Raw genomic sequence first — 15,772 nt, 5'->3', positions numbered from 1 at the left:
TCCTCCACATCATCTGAAAAGAAGTTTATTTAGATTGTTTCTTTGCCATCCTTCTCTGGTTGTGGCAGTTCATAGTGCCTCAAGCAGAAAGTGGAAGGGGAAAAAAAACCCTTAAGATTACATGCAGTGGGTAAAACCCCTTTGTAAAATCAACAGGCCACAACTGAGATGTCAGAAAAACCATACAATACTTGCTGAATATGTCCTTCTCAAGGCCTGTAGTGACTTCTACCCTACAGCTACTTTCGGGAGATTATTTGAAAGCATAACAGTTTTTCTGATGCACAGTTTATAGGAACTGGTTCACACAGTCATGGCTGCCTTTAAGTTGAATAGCTTGGCTCCTGTCTGCAGGATCTTTTCTAAAGTGTTTATATATGCACTATCCTATACCCTTCTCAGCATTTTCCCCAGCTAGTCAGGCCCAGTTCTGGAGTCCCACATCACAAAACTACCACATGTAGCATTTTCCCTAGCAAGCTGAGGGATGAAGGCATCTACTGTTTTGCTTTTTGCTGGTAGTGTCAGCATTTTCCCCATTGCTTCAAGGGAGTTCTGTATAATGATGTGCTATTGGTATTTAGCATTTTGTTAAATTTAAGAGGGCTTTAAAAATCCTTACTAACTCATATTACAGAGCCTTTTTTACTATCATTGCTTCAAATGTGTATTAAGTCACAGCATTACTTGGAATTCAACTGTTGAATTCAACTCACGGTGAGGAGCAAAGAATTGCATTTTATCTTTCCTATATCCATCAAACTAAGTATTCTAGTGATGGCTACACCAGATTTCTTAAATCCTGTATAAAATAGTTCTAGTTCTTCCACTTGATACCAATGGGGACCACAACTTCGTAGTTTCTATATTTACTGAAAGATACAAACTGGCTTCTAAATATCAGCAGGTATGATACCCTTCCATACAGTTTTTCTGATGAGATAGTTATCTAAGTGCAAGGAGTTTGGTAGTAGGAGGTATTCAGTAATGACATACACTTTACCTCTATTCTGAAAGGCTGCACTTTGGGCCAGTTTCCACCCCTTCAGAAGATTCAGAGATCACCTTTGTTAGTGCTGTGTGTCTGCTGTTTTTTCTCTTCTCCCATCAACTTTAAAATTTTCCTTAAAAGATCAGCACTACATTTCAAAGGTATCTTTTCTAACTTAAGTGAGTGTAGGGCTCAGTTTTTAAAAATACTTTCCCTTTTCAAACACATGCTTTTCTCCATCAAGTTGCTCAAAATAGGAGGCAGAGGTTTATTTTCAAGGTAGTATGAAGTAGCAGAAGCAGCATATATTATCGTGCAACCCTAACCCCAACAAGACTAGATCGGTGCATGGGGAGAGGGCAAAATATTGTGGTAGGAAGCTGCCAGCTGCTCCGCTATGCCCCTCATGAAGAAGCCTAGGCAGAGAAAAAAATGGTACCATGTGTATGCAATCACATGTTGTAGCTTACAGCACCTCTAAGAAACAATTCTCCTCTGACCTGGGAAGCTGCTGTTCTGCCTCACTGAGCAAGCAGCAGCTTTTAGGGCTACAGCAGTTAGTGCAGCAGGCCAATGCAAACTCTTGCAGGCACATTATACTTCCACATCAAGCCCTGTTCCAAAAGGTGCTTATTCCCACAGTCCATTTCCCCAACAGCACAGCACTGCCTAGGCATGTCATTTTCAAAAGATTAGGCGTTTCCCATCGGCTGGGTTTTGCTCCATGGGGCAATATGGACATTTCAACCTGCAGAAAAAAGACAAGGCAGAGATTAAAATGAGGATACAGAGTGCTGGTCAGCAAGAAGTTTCACAAAAGTACACTACGAAGAAAGTGAGGAGAAAGCCCCTTTTTGGAGCCTCCTCCATGATCTACCAGTAAATCCCATTGCCACAGCCCCACTGCGCACACCTCTTGCCTCTGCATTAAGAAGAAGAGAGCCAGTTTGGCTCTGAGGTTTCCTACTTTAGCTATGACAGAAGACTCTCCTGGAGTTCCCGCTACAACTAGTACAGTTCTGTCAGTAACCAGCAGAGGGCAGCAGAAGCAGCATAGTGATGGTAATCCCAAACCGCTGAATAAAGGTGAGGAAATTGCCTGCAACCTTCAAGGGTCTGGAGATCCTGCAGTATTTCTCAATGTGCTTATAGAATAGCCTAGTGACTGTTCACTAGCCCAAGTATCTGATTTTTAGATGTTTATCATCAAACAATTCTGAGAATTCCAGGCACAAATATTAAGATTCAGTATCACTCACTTCCCTCCATTGATGAGTTTGTTCAGAGCATCTCGAGAGATGACATGTCCACAAATGAGCTTAATGGGTGGGTTAGAATCTGTCGTCTGCTGGCGCAAGATAGGGCATGCAAAAACCGAATGGTACCAGCACTTCATTCCCAGCTCAATCTCAATCTGTCAGAGCAACAAGAGAATTAGCCCTCTTACAGCTGCTTCTTCAAGTACGTCCCCATACAAAACCTGTGGCTCCTCCATCCCAGCACCCTTTCACAGAATGAGCTAGGCACTCACAGGCAGCTCATCTTTATGGCTCCAGACACCTGTGCATTGTCTCTGCTCAATCACAGCCTTGATATTCATCAGAACCGGCAGTGCTACACATCCTGCGGCAAAGCTGCAGAGGGAGAGACAGCTCAGCACTGCCCAGCACTGCCCAGCCCTACTGCCTTTCCCACCCACTTCAAGCTTTACCTGACACTCAGGGGAGACTCCACTGAAAGGCCCAACAGGGCACAGGCATCACGAGTGAAAGTTTCACAAATCTCTGTCCAGTGGCTATCATCTAGCAGATGCCTGTATGGAGAGTTCTTTAGGCCCAGGCGTAGATATACCAGACTGCCCATCATCACCTGAATCTCTGGATAGCAAGATACAGGAAGCATCACTCACATTAACATGTTTCACTAACACAATACTCTGGCTTGTTCTGCAATTAATTCTCGGGAACTGATTTGGCTTATTCATTGGTACGTGTACCAATAACTCCCTTTTCAGGCAAGGCAACCTCAACTCGCTCTCTACTAAAAGGGGAAGGTTAAAACACCAGTACTAAAGGGCTCCCCTTTAATGGACAAACTTGGCAACTGACTCCACCTAGTAAGTTCCACAGCAATTTTGCCAAATGGAACTTCTGTTGAGAAATGCTGGAAGAATATTTCTCACTAGAGGACATCCTGGCAGGAAAGATGAATCCCTCCCAAGAGGCAAATGCCAGAGTAGGCTTCCAAACAGCCTCACCTTGCTGGTGTAGGTGAGCAAAAGGCTGGAAGTGGCGTGCATAGCTCAGTGCCTCTAGCTCCTTGCCTGGGCCACCAGCAAGAAGCCTGATGAAGTGGAGCCGATGGAGCCGGAACTCTAGAGAGCTGTTCAGTTCTGCCAGCTGCTGTCTGTGAAAGATTGCCCAACTGGGCAAAGGACATCACTTCTTATTACCAGAAAGAGAACATGATGGAGCAGTTGTCATAACAAGAGGATATACTCCTATCCAAATCACATATTTACAGACCAGCTGTCTTAGGGCAGGTAGAAAATGGTAGCAATGCCCTCAGTCTCTGGGCTCACAAAGCTTGCAGAGAGACAGGCCAAACATGCAGAATTTATTGTCAAGTACCAGATATATTCTGGATTTGGGGGAAGGGTCAGAACCAGTTGGAGAAAGGCAAGTTCCAGTTCTCAATGCTTCTCCAAGCACAAAGGAGATGAGCCCCTAGGAATTTCCTAGGAACCAGCTACAGGTTGGATCCAAACTAGCGATTCAACAGTTGCCAGGAATTCCATCCACAGAGTATGGTTTTCCTATAGGAAAGGCAGGAACGAAATACTTTGTGGCAGAAATCCTTGCGCTGTCAAAAACATTAGTCTGGATCCAACCCTTTTCAAGGATCCTTGTCCTGAAGCATACGCTCAACTCCACAACAATCCTTCCAGGAAATACAGAATGAGGGGAAACAATCACTTCATTTTTACCTTAGGGCTGGCTCCAGGTTCTGTTTGTGCAGAGCTTCTAGAATACTGTTAAGTTCAAGAAATGGCTTTTTGAAATCTACATCCACATTCATGGTGGATTCCTGTGGACAGAAAATCTGAAAGTTGAATAGGGACACATCTCCATCCCATTCTCCAAGTAACAGAGCATGCAAAAGGAAAACAAATATCCCCAGACAGCTCTTCAAACAAAGTTCCCTAATTTGCAGGCAGGGTGGAAGAAGTAGGCAGTCAGATATACTTCACAATAAAGCTGGCTGGCAGGGTCAGGCTGCTGTTTAACCTTGCATTTGTAGGCAAGGAACAGAAATCTTGAGTGTCAAGCACTCAGTGCCGAGCAATGGTCACTAGGCACAGCACAATGCAGAGCTAAAATCACCAGAGGATTATTTCCCCTTGTATCTCCTTTAATCCCAGTACCTGACACAGCTCCTCAGCAACTCCAAGCATCCCTTGTTGGTAAAGGTGTTCTATAATGGCCAGCACCAGGATCTGCTTCTCTTGAGATTCCCAGACCATTGCAGGAACAATGCCACATAAATCTGCATCAAAATTCTGTAACAGAGGGGGCGGGGGGGGGGGGAACAGCCATTTCAGAGTGCTAACAGGAAGTCCTACTTGCAATCAGTTTTTCAAACCCCTAAAACACATATGTAGGACAGTTTTTTTCACTGCTCTCCCCCACCAGAAAATTTCCAAATATTTTTAGAAACTTGGCAGGACTTTTAAACAGCAGGGCTTCTGACTGGCCACTGGAGATCTGATTGTACATATTTTTAAGAAAGCTGCTTTGGCAGCAGCTGCTAACAACACAAGGGCTGTGTGACTGAAGGTAAAGACAGGTGTGCAAGGAAACATTTTAAGCAATATGTTCATGTTAAACAGAGCTGTCTGAAATGCTAAAGCATTACTATTGACTGATTGATTAAATTTATAATCCACTCTCCCTATGAATGGACTCAGAGTGGATAAAATCAATATTGAAATTTACAGTAAAATTTGCTTTAAAAAACATAAAATATACAATTCTGTAATAAAACAGCTCTAGATGGTGGCCCGTTTTTCCAACCCCAACCAAATATTCTATGGAGTGGGAGATGGAGTTGTGGCAGTGGTCCAGCTGGTGGAAAAATCAGGGAGGGAATTGTGCTCCCCTATCAGAAGACCGGTAGGAATGCTCACCCGTAGCCTAGCCTCAACCATATGCCTTACCACAAAAAAGGAAACCTCTCTGAGGAAATACTGCAATTAATACATTATGCAAAATATCATTGAATTTTATCATCTGAAGTGCTAAAGTACTCTCAGTGCAAAACCTACAATATGTAAATTTACAAACAATAAATACCTATAAACATTCCAATATACAAAGATATCATTCAATAAATATAGTGCATGTTGTACAAAAACTTCAAGCAGGTAATTTCAAATCGGGAGTATTGAGTTCTTGTCAAGAGCCTTTATTTATTTATTTACGTCATTTATAGCTGCCTTTCTCACTGAGACTCAAGGCGGATTACACAGTATGAGGTTAATACAATCAGTATCAGCTACATTTCAATACAATACCATAAGGTAAACAGATCCAAGTTTAAAAGACAGAGCATTAGCAAGGATCCAAGACAGAGTAGAAAAAATACTGGAGCAAAACATAATCAATCCTAGGACTAATATTAGACAACATGGAGTGCTGGTTGTACATAAGAGTACATTTTTAAAGCAGCAGATAATATATAAAGTAAAAATGGTGATGAAGTCTATGATCCCCAACTTGTTAGTGAAGCATCTGAGACCCCATCCCTACAATACAGCCCTCCCATTTGAGTAAAAAGCCTTTTTAAATAGTTAGGTTTTGCATCGTTTACGGAAAGCCAGGAGAGTGGGGGCTCTTCTGACTTCCTCAGGCAGGTCATTCCACAGGATAGGGGCCACCACAGAGAAAGCCCTTGTACGGGCTGCTGCTGACTTCACCTGTGTGCAGCCTGGCACCTGCAGGAGACCCTGTTCAGATGAGCGAAGCTGCCATAGAGGAACATGGGGAGGGAGGCGGTCCCGTAGGTATGCTGGACCAAAGCCGTGAAGAACTTTGTATGTAATAATTAATACCTTGAACTTCATTCGTTTTCGTTTTCGCAGCCATGTCGGACGCTCCTCTCGGCAGGTCCGAGAAGAAGCGGCCGAGCACCCTGACCGGGCGGCTGATCTACAAAGGTTAGCCCCCAGGGCTCCCAGGGAGGGAGTTTGGGTCCGGGACGTGACGGGAAGAACCCTCTGGCAGATTGAGGCAGAGGGTAAATTGCCCGTTTGTCCCTATGGAGGCCGGCAGACGTGCGCAGCACCTTGTGTGCTGCCGGGCTATGGAAAACGGCAAAGAACAGGATTAGGCGGAAGCCTGTAAGTAAGCGAATCCCTTCTGTTACTACAAGCGCATGTGAAGGAGTGGTGGGATCTGAAGCTTAGAAGATTCGGATTTTTCCCCCCTCGCAGAGTCTCGGAAGATTTGCGGTTCCCCCCCCCCCTAAAATGGCAGCAAAAAAACAGAGTCCTGCTTTGGGCAAGTCAGTTTCGGCTGCCCTGCAGGGAAGAGCCAAGTCGCTCGAGGAACTGGTGAAAAGATCGGTTACTGAGGCCATAAAACCCTTTGTTGACAAGCTGAACGAAACAGATCAAAGGGTGGGCTTAATTGAGAGCGATGTGAAAGCCATTAAGGAAGTAGTGGGGGGGGGGCAGAGAAGTCTGCTCGGGAAAATGCGTCTCTTACAAGAGCAACGAAGAAGGAGCTAAAGTTGGTGGAAAATCAGCTGATTGGGCTGCAAGTGGAACGAACACAGACCATTTTGCGTCTCCAGAATGTTAAAGAGGAGGAAAACGAGGATTTGTGGGATCTTGCCTCGGAACTTTTAGCATCACCCGCAAGGGCAACTAAAGAAGAAGTAAGAAGCGCCATTTTGGGAGTCCGTCGGGCATCTTCAAAATATGCAATGAAGCGGCAGCTGCCTCGCGAAATCGTTATTGAGTTCTTATCCAGGAGGGTCCGGGACAATATCCTATATAACTCATATAATGCGGAGCTGGACTTTCTGGGAAATAAAGTCAAAATACTGAAGGACGTTCCATTTTTAGTTCGTAAGAGAAGATTTAAATATAAAAAGCTGGCTGCTCTTTTGAGGGAACGTGACATAAAGTACAAATGGCTACTTCCGGAAGGAATTGGGTTTAGTTAAAAAGATCAAGCTTACAAGATTAATTCGGAAGATCAGCTAAGGGATTTTGTGGACAAAAATCCAGAATTTGGGCCAGACATCAAGCAAAAAGAAGAAGATTCGAAGCCTGAAGGGAGGGAGGAGGAAACGAGCGCTGCGGCTGTAGCTGCTCAGAGAGAATTGCGTCCGAGGCCCAGAGGGGGGAAAAAGATTTAATTTGAATTGTAATTTGTATTTTGTAAGATCAACCATTCCATCATTACTTTATTAAGCTATTTTTTTAATTATGGCCGTATGAAGGGAAAGCATTGAAGTGTAGTGTTTAGTGTTTGTAAGTTGCCTTCCCCTTTTTTCCACCCCCTCCTTCCCCCCTTTCTTATTCTCCCTTCTTTCCCTTTCCTTGTATTATTGTAGTTTTTTGTAGTCTATTGTTTTTAGATGTTAAAAAGAATAAAAATATATATATATAAAAAATTAATACCTTGAACTTGGCACAATAAATGATGGGTAGCCAGTGGAGCGACTGTAGGATGGGAGTGATGTTCATGCTCCTGCTCGCTCCTGATAACAATCAAGCTGCACCATTTTGCACTAATTGGAGCCTCCTAGTTAACTTAGATGGGAGGCCAATGTATAGAGCATTACAATAGTCAAGCCTTGATGTTACCATAGCATGGATCCAAGTGGCTAGGTCAGCCGTGTCCAGATAAGAAGCCATCTTCCAGGCTAGAGTGAGGTTGCAAAAAGCATTTTTTGCCACTGCCTTAACTTGTTTTTCTAGTAATAATGCTGGATCCAGTAAAACCCCTAGGCTCTTAACTGAGTGTGCAAGTGTCAGACAAACTCCATCGAAAGTGGGAGTACAATGTCCTTCAAGATCTCTGCCTTCCCAACAAGCATCACTTCAGTCTTTAACCAACAAGTACAAGCGTTTTCAAAAACTGCTGGTATTCTTTTTACAGACGTGAACTTTCATAGTGTAACAAATCCAAGGAGAATGTCCATATGGAAAATGTCCCATGGGACGCTGATGATTAATTTTAAATGGCTTAAAATCTGTGTGCACCAAGATGACTTTTAAATTTCATGTTCGTCTGAATCCTATTAACAGCATCAGCTCACACTCCTCAATACTACTGATTATATGCCAGTTCCTTGTAATTATTTTAGCTATATTTGATGACTTGGATATATAGTATAAGGCCCACCAAATACGGTCCTACTTCAATCTGCATTTAGGTATAAGGAGGGAACTACATATCACTCTCCGTGCTCTTGAATTAGCCTCTGTAATCATCCTGTCTGGATAACCCCAGCCCTGAAACTCCCAACTGAGCTCTTCACTTTTCTTCACATAATCTGCATCTTTGTGGAATCTTAAATATTGGCCAAAGGCAATGTGTTTTTTCAACTGGACTGGATAAAAGGAAGAGTAATATAGGTAGGAACTTCGATCTGTCCCTTTCCTAAAAGGTCTTAAAGCAAGTTTGTTGTTTCCTTGTTTATATACTACAACACCCAAGAAGCTTATACAATGAGGATGGCCTTGCCAAATGTAGCTACTGTTAGAGTTAACTGAATCCATCCACTTGGCAAAATCCACAGCAGCATCTGGCCCTTTAAGGATTATGAAAAGATCATCAATAAATTGTTTCAGAAAAATTATTTGCTTGAAAAATGTTCCCTATTCAGAATATGCTTGTTTTCCAATGCAGCCATTAAAAAGTTGGCTATGCTGGGGGCAGCAGAGCACCCCATAGTCACACCTTTAGTTTGGTAGTATTGGTCCTGAAAACGAAAATAATTTCTTTCAAGAACAATATCTAGCAGACTTAAAAGAAACAGGGTAGATAGTACTTGGCTCAATCTCAAATACAGGACTGTTTCTATTACCCTACAGGCTTATTCATGAGGAATTCAAGTGTATAACGACTTGACATCCATGGTCATGAAGAAAGCTTCTGATGGTACTTGCAACCTCTCTATCATGTCAATAAATCACATGGTATCCTTAAGGTAAGTCATGTGCCCCTGCACAGCTGGTTGCAAAAAGCTGTCCAAATAGCAGGTTAGGGGGTCTAGTATTGAGTTAGTGCCCAAAACAATGGGCCTGCCCGGGGGAGGAAAACCCTCCTTGTGTACTTTGGGCAGCACATAAAACACAGGTGTCCGAGGACATGAATTCAACAGTGCTTTATAGGTGGGCACATCTATTTCTCCTCCTAATACTGCCTCATCTAATACTATTTTATTACTCTCTCAATTTGTGATGTTGGATCTTGTGGTATTGGGGAGTAGCTTGTCCTATCGTTCAATTGCCGTTTAACCTCATGTACAGAGTCCCTAGTAGAGTATGAGCTTTCGTGAACCACAGCTCACTTCTTCAGGTGCTCACAAAAGCTCATACTCTACCACAAATTTTGTTAGTCTTATAGATGCTACTGGACTCTTGCTCTTTTCTACTGCTACAGACAAACACAGCTACCCATCTTGATCTACATAGTCACTAGTATTCATGACCACATTTCCCCCGCCCTTGTCAGCTGGTTTGATTACAATATTTGGATCTTGTTTTAAAGAATCCAGAGCTCTCCACTCAGTTTAGACAAATTATGCCAAATATGTTGGTCCTTACTCTCCAGTCTAATGACATCCTGCGTGACTAGTTTCTCAAATGTCTCTATCTGAGCATCTGAGACATTTGGAACAAACATGGATCTTTGTCTAATAATACCCTGCGAACCCATGGGTCTACCTTGCCTGCCAAAGAATTGTTTTTCGTTTTATAAGGCGAATAAGTTTAAATAAGTCCCCCGTGGGCGAAAAGTGTCGTACTGGGGTGTTGAGACAAATCCCAAACCTTTATTCAAAACGGATCATTCAGTCATACTGATATATCTGGATGAAAATAAAGACTAATAGTGCAATCCTAAGAAGAGTTATTCCAGTCTAAGCTCATTGAAATCAATGGGCTTAGAATGGAGTAACTCTGCTTAGGATTGCACTGTGAGTCTTGCGTCTCCTGCTCCTGTAGGTGCGGGGCTGCATCTTGCCTAAAAATGTCCCCTATTATTAAATGGGACTACTTGATTATGGAGGAACCTGATCCCAGCGTGTTCGTCACCCGACGTGTCTGTATCTGAAGATTCAGTGATCTCAAATTCTGATAGGTATTCCACTGGTCTAGCCCAGGATATCTTTTTACGTGAACTGAGACTATTATAGTTATGCATGAACTCGCTCCCTCACATTTTGCGGTTGGCTCCCCTCTTTCAGCAGACATTTAGTGGTTGCACCCATCATCCTGTGTCAGAATTCCAAAGGTGCCCACAAGCTCAAAAAGGATGGGAACTCCTGATCTAGTAAATCTCAACTACCATCCCTCAGTCTCCCCAAATCACAATCCCTAGTATTAAAACAAAGTTTAAATGAAAAGGGGAGATGATGGGGAAGCAAAACTTGTTCAACCAATACAAATCACATATCTGTGTGCTTACTTCACATGATGAATTACAGTTTGGATAATCTGATTTCTTGGAACAAAATTTGATATTCCTTCAGGCAAAATTCTAGGTTTCTGTGTAATACACATGAGGAAAGATACTAGTTCTGAAACCTAGCAGCATACAGAAACATCTGTCCATCTATACAGCAACAAGCTATTTTGATTGCAGAGTGTATGTTAGTGAAACAAAAAATAGTGGGAATGCTTTTCGAATGAGTTCTATTGCATGACAACAAAGGCAAGACACATTTTAAGCTGAAAACCTAATTACACAATACCTGGGTTGAAATGCCTTGATTCCCATCTTGTTCTTGAAACCCCAGCCTAAGCAGATTGAGACACTCACCCTGTCAATTGCTTTGCCCACCCGAGAAATGCTGCTGTGAATGTCTTTGTGATCTGAAGCTAGGTTCTGAACAGTATCCTTGATCTTCTTACAGCACTGGGACATCACCAGGGAGAGTGTGGCAGACAGTGGTGTCCGTTGTAAGGCTGCAGCAGGAGACAGCAATGATATTTTAAGTGCAGGCACTAGACTGAGGAACAGTTTACAGGACCAAAAAGAAGTTCCTTGCCCACAACTGCTATCTGAAAACAGCTTGATACAACAGTAACCAAATCTTTTCCCAGACATTAGGAGAAACTTAGCTTCAACAGAAGCAGATCCAATGTATTAGGAAACTAGGAAATACTGTGTTCTCCTTGGAGCAGGAGCAGGAGCAGAACCAATTCTAAAAACCCTACAGCTCACAAATGAACAAAAAACACCAATTAGCTTACAATACAGGTGAAAGAACATCCCAAACAGGCAGGTAACATATTTCCTCTCTTCCTCTAATCCAATCTACTACTAGGAGAGGAGAGGGACCAACAGATAGGAAGAGAACTGCTTCAGTCATGCACCACTCCTACTCTTAATCCAGCCTACCAGATCCTTTTCCCAAGCCTTCCTCTCTGTTCCCCTACTTGCAGAGGTGAGACAAATGGAGACCAGAGGCAGAGAGTTGTCAGTGTTAGCACTTCATCTTTGGAATGCCCTCCCCCATGAGGTTTGCCTGGCATCTACCTTACTGCCCTTTAAGTGAGTGGCTAAAACATTTCTTTATACCCAAACTTTTAAAGGATTTTAATCATGCTTATGGTATGTTTCTTCCTGTAGACTGTTTTCTGAATATCACTTTAGGCTGCTGCTCGTTGTTTATGCTTTCATACTCTTGGTTAATTTTTATGGTTTATATTGTTGTTTTTGAGCCATCTCAGGCAAGTCTGCAGAGAGGCAGCATATATGTTTTCTAAATAAATAAACAACATCCCCAGGTCCAAACTATTTTGATTTGTTCACTTTCGGCCATTTGACCACAGCTGTCAGGCAGCAACCCAAGATCTTCATCCCACAGTGGTATGGATAGGAAGATACAGAGCTGGGCATCATCTGCATATTGATAGCATCCAATTCCATAGCTATGAATGAGGTCTTCTAAAGGCTTTACATAGAGGTTGAGTAATGAGGGAACCCTGCAAGATAATTCCCATTCTGGAGATAGCTGGTCTCCAACAGAAACCTTTTGAGTCTGTTCCATGAGAAAAAATTTACACCAGTCCAAGGCACATCCTTTGATACCCACTTCTGTCTCCAAATCCTTCAACAAGATGTCATAGTCTGCTGTACCAAAGGATGCGGCTAGATCCAGAAGGAGCAACAATGAAGCATGGCCTTTGTCTGCATTAAGATAATGATCATCAACTAAAGCTACCAGGGCAGTGTCCTTCCTTTAGCCTGGCCTGAAAAGGTCCAATGCACCAGAATTATCCAAGAAGACTTGGAGGTGGTCTTTGCTGTTTTCTGTTCTCATTATTTTGATCTGTACATTGGACACAACCCAATACACAACTAAGCACACTTTAACCCAGCGATGGCAATTTAAAAGACTACCAATCATTCTACGTGGTGTTTACTCTGCATAAAGCCACATTGAAAGCAATGGGCCTCACTCCCAATTTAAAAACTGTTACAGAACTGTGGCTTCTGAATTATTACTTCTTAATGGAACTGATCTTGTTTTGAACAGTCTCTTTGTAAAGATTCTCGCCGCCGCCCCCCCCCCTTTGTGAAGGATTTACACTCCTATGCATTTGATGACGTGCTCTCTACCTCAGGAAAGCCTACGGTAGAAAAGATGTGGTTAGTCCTGAAGGATTCCTGTTTTCTTCGGCCTCTGAATAATTTGGCGTATCCCTATTCCCATCTGATTCCCACCCGCCTCCTCGTTGCACGTTCCCCTGCCTCCGGGCGGGAGGGGAGGCCCTCGTACCTGCAGGGCCCAGCTCCTCCCTCAACTGGCTGACGTAAACCAGCAGCTCCTCCAGGCCCCGCTCGCAATGCTGGCCGTAACACAGGAACTTCTGCAGCACTTTGTCCAGCTCTCTCTCCACGCAGGCGCAGCGCTCCATCGGCTCGGCCTGCCCGCTCTGCGCGACCTGGAGGCGGAAGAAGGGCGTTCAGTCAGCCGCCGACCCTACGAGAAGCCTGGCAAGGAGCAAGGGCCGGGGATGCCCAGCCCGTCGTTCGGCACTAGTCGTTCCAACCGGGCGGGTTAGGGAAGAAATGATAGCCGGAAGAATAGCTCAGGCGGGGTGCGTAACAGAGCGGGGACTCGTGTCAGGGTTGGCCGTGTGAACATGGCCTCAGAGCCTGGGAGTGCCCAAATTGACAGAAGCAGGACAGGACCCCGGAGCCGTCCGCTCGCCACAGACAAAGCTTGAGCTGGGAAGACACTTCCCTGCCGCGAAATCCTCCCCTCCCCGCAATGGCACATTCCTTTATTTGTAGGTCTATGGACTGGACTGAGCTATTTCGGGGAAAGGGGTGGAGAGGGGAGAATAAGGGGGAACTAACCTGGGAGCGGTGGAATGAGAGGCCAGGATAACAAGCTGATATTATATGTTACTGTCCTCTTTCCCCTGATGCGGTCCTATATGGGTATAAAGTTCTCTAAAGATGGGGCAAACCATCCTCATTTAGATGAGGTGTGCCTGGAATGAACCATACACTGGTAGCAGCTGGGTGAAACCAACCGTTTGGCTTTGGCAAATTAGGGAGTGACGTGCCGGGCTGGAACGAACCATTTTGTAGCGAATCAGAGCGACTTCTGGTTCAAGAACCCCGCGTGGAGCTGTTTGTGAAGGTTGGGCAGAGTTTTGTCTGCCTGTGGAAGGCAGCGAGATGGGTCGAGATTCATTGCTTCCTCTGGTGACACAGCCCTGCCACGCTTTGAGTAGCTGTTCTGAAATGCTTGTGCTAATTTTTCAACTCTAGGAGTCATGGAACACTAGAAGCCTTTAACAGTGTTTAAATTGCATGCCCAGGATGTTTTTTTTTCTTTGTTTTATTTGACTATTGTATTCTGAAGAGGCTGCCTTTGAAGACAGTCCAGAAACTTCAGCTGATCCAGAATTTGGTGTTCCTATTAAATAGATTAGAGCTCTGTGGTTTTCTAATCAAATCTAACATGGGGGATGTTGATGTTCCTTAATGCTCAGTTCTGAGCCAAAACAAATACACAGTGAGCAACATCAATCTAAGTCATTTGAGGAAATGCCTCACACTTATAATGCCTGAAATCTAAATGAGGCTGTCTTGTGAGATCCACCACTGAAGAAGATAAAAGGTCAGACAGTAGAGATGCTGTTTGAGTGGGTCAGTCAGTCAAACCCACATAACTTTGGTATTTTGCATCATCAAAGATTATTGCAGTTACCTCCAGGGACCAAAGTTAATCTGCGGAAATTTTAAAAATCCATTATTACAGCCTCTGATCTCTAGCACAAGGAATAGCAATTTCTCCATTACAAATATTAATTACCCTGTATCCAAACATACAGTTTTTAAAAATGCATTTTAAGTTTTCTTAAGAGAGGGCAGTTATTTCTGCTGAATCTGCCCTCCCACTGCAGTCCTATGACCTTCCCTTGCCTATGACCCCCCTGCCTTTCTCAGGAACTGCAGTCCTATGGGCCCCCCACCCCATCAGTAGACTTTCTCAGGAACAGCATTGTGGGCTGCTGTGGAGGGCTGGATCAGTGCCCCTTCTTAAGACAATTTATATGCCCTTATGTATTGGGAATGTGGTTGTATTCACCCACTGCCCTAATATATGTTACATATGCTTCTGTATTGCAAGAAGATAGCAAATTTTCTGGGCCACTAGGAAGTTCAATAATTTATTACTAAGGGTGTACCTAAATTTATATTGTAGCTCTTTATATAACAGCCAGTTGTTGATAATACCTCAGATTCACTTCTTGGTTTTGCTCACAACTACAAGATGTTTATTCCACTAGATAGCATCTTCTTTGTAGAACTCCCGAGGGAAACCTAGTGGATCTAACCCTTGATCCTTTTAGAAGATCTGTAAACAGTTTTTTGTTTAAATTCTGCCAATCTTTCAAGCATCTCCTGCTGGATTATGTAGTTTACTGTTGTTTTTCTTACAGTGTTATATGCTACTTTATGAACTATATAGCTGAAAAGCAGTTCTCCAGCAGAAATAATATGATTAGAATTCGACTTTTCCCCCAGACTACAGAGGAAAGCTCAGAATCCTAAATTTGGCATGATGTAAGAGTTTAGAATGATCTTACAGTTGCATTATTAATCATTCCCATGTTTGCAGGACTGCCAGATTACAGTGTACTTTACTATTATGCCCACTACAAGCACCAGATTTTTCTCCTGTGATCAGTCCAATGGTTTATGTATTTTGGATAAGAAAAAGGCAGCCAACTTCTCCCTATTTTTGAAACTGCAAGTTCCTCAGGGCAGAGGTCTGTTTTTTTCTAATGTTATTCTGTATGTCATAACACGAGTCTTCTGGCACCTTGAAAACAATTTTTTCATCAACTTTTGTGGACTAAGGCTCATTTCATCAGGTACATGACTGTTCTCTGTTAGCAGATATACTCATCAAAGCTCACTCTTCATCAAGGTGCTCAGTCTTCTTCAAACTGTGATCTCAGTCTTGGGATGTGTTTTGTTTCTTTACCTGACCTCCCCTCTTTAATACTCAAGG

General features: G+C 43.3%; 1 protein-coding gene across 2 annotated transcripts; it reads right to left on the bottom strand.

The window, feature by feature from the left end:
- Positions 1–9: 9 nt before the first annotated feature.
- On the bottom strand, positions 10–13,973 carry RMND5B (required for meiotic nuclear division 5 homolog B). Of its 2 annotated transcripts, XM_054976009.1 has the most exons (10): positions 13,600–13,973; positions 13,016–13,181; positions 11,050–11,195; positions 4,416–4,550; positions 3,978–4,078; positions 3,249–3,415; positions 2,703–2,868; positions 2,523–2,625; positions 2,251–2,405; positions 10–1,739 (listed from the first exon to the last, which is right to left on the bottom strand). In XM_054976009.1, the coding sequence occupies exons 2-10, from the start codon at positions 13,152–13,154 to the stop codon at positions 1,676–1,678; spliced, it is 1,176 nt and encodes a 391-aa protein (XP_054831984.1). In that variant the 5' UTR covers positions 13,155–13,181; positions 13,600–13,973; the 3' UTR covers positions 10–1,675. The 2 variants fall into 2 exon arrangements, with proteins under 2 accessions (XP_054831984.1, XP_054831985.1); XM_054976010.1 differs by lacking the exon at positions 13,600–13,973 and having other exon boundaries at positions 13,016–13,523.
- Positions 13,974–15,772: the final 1,799 nt, after the last annotated feature.

This window comes from Eublepharis macularius, chromosome 4, assembly GCF_028583425.1.
Source record: "Eublepharis macularius isolate TG4126 chromosome 4, MPM_Emac_v1.0, whole genome shotgun sequence".
Taxonomy (NCBI): Eukaryota; Metazoa; Chordata; class Lepidosauria; order Squamata; family Eublepharidae; genus Eublepharis; species Eublepharis macularius.
This window is presented reverse-complemented; position numbering and strand designations above follow the sequence as displayed.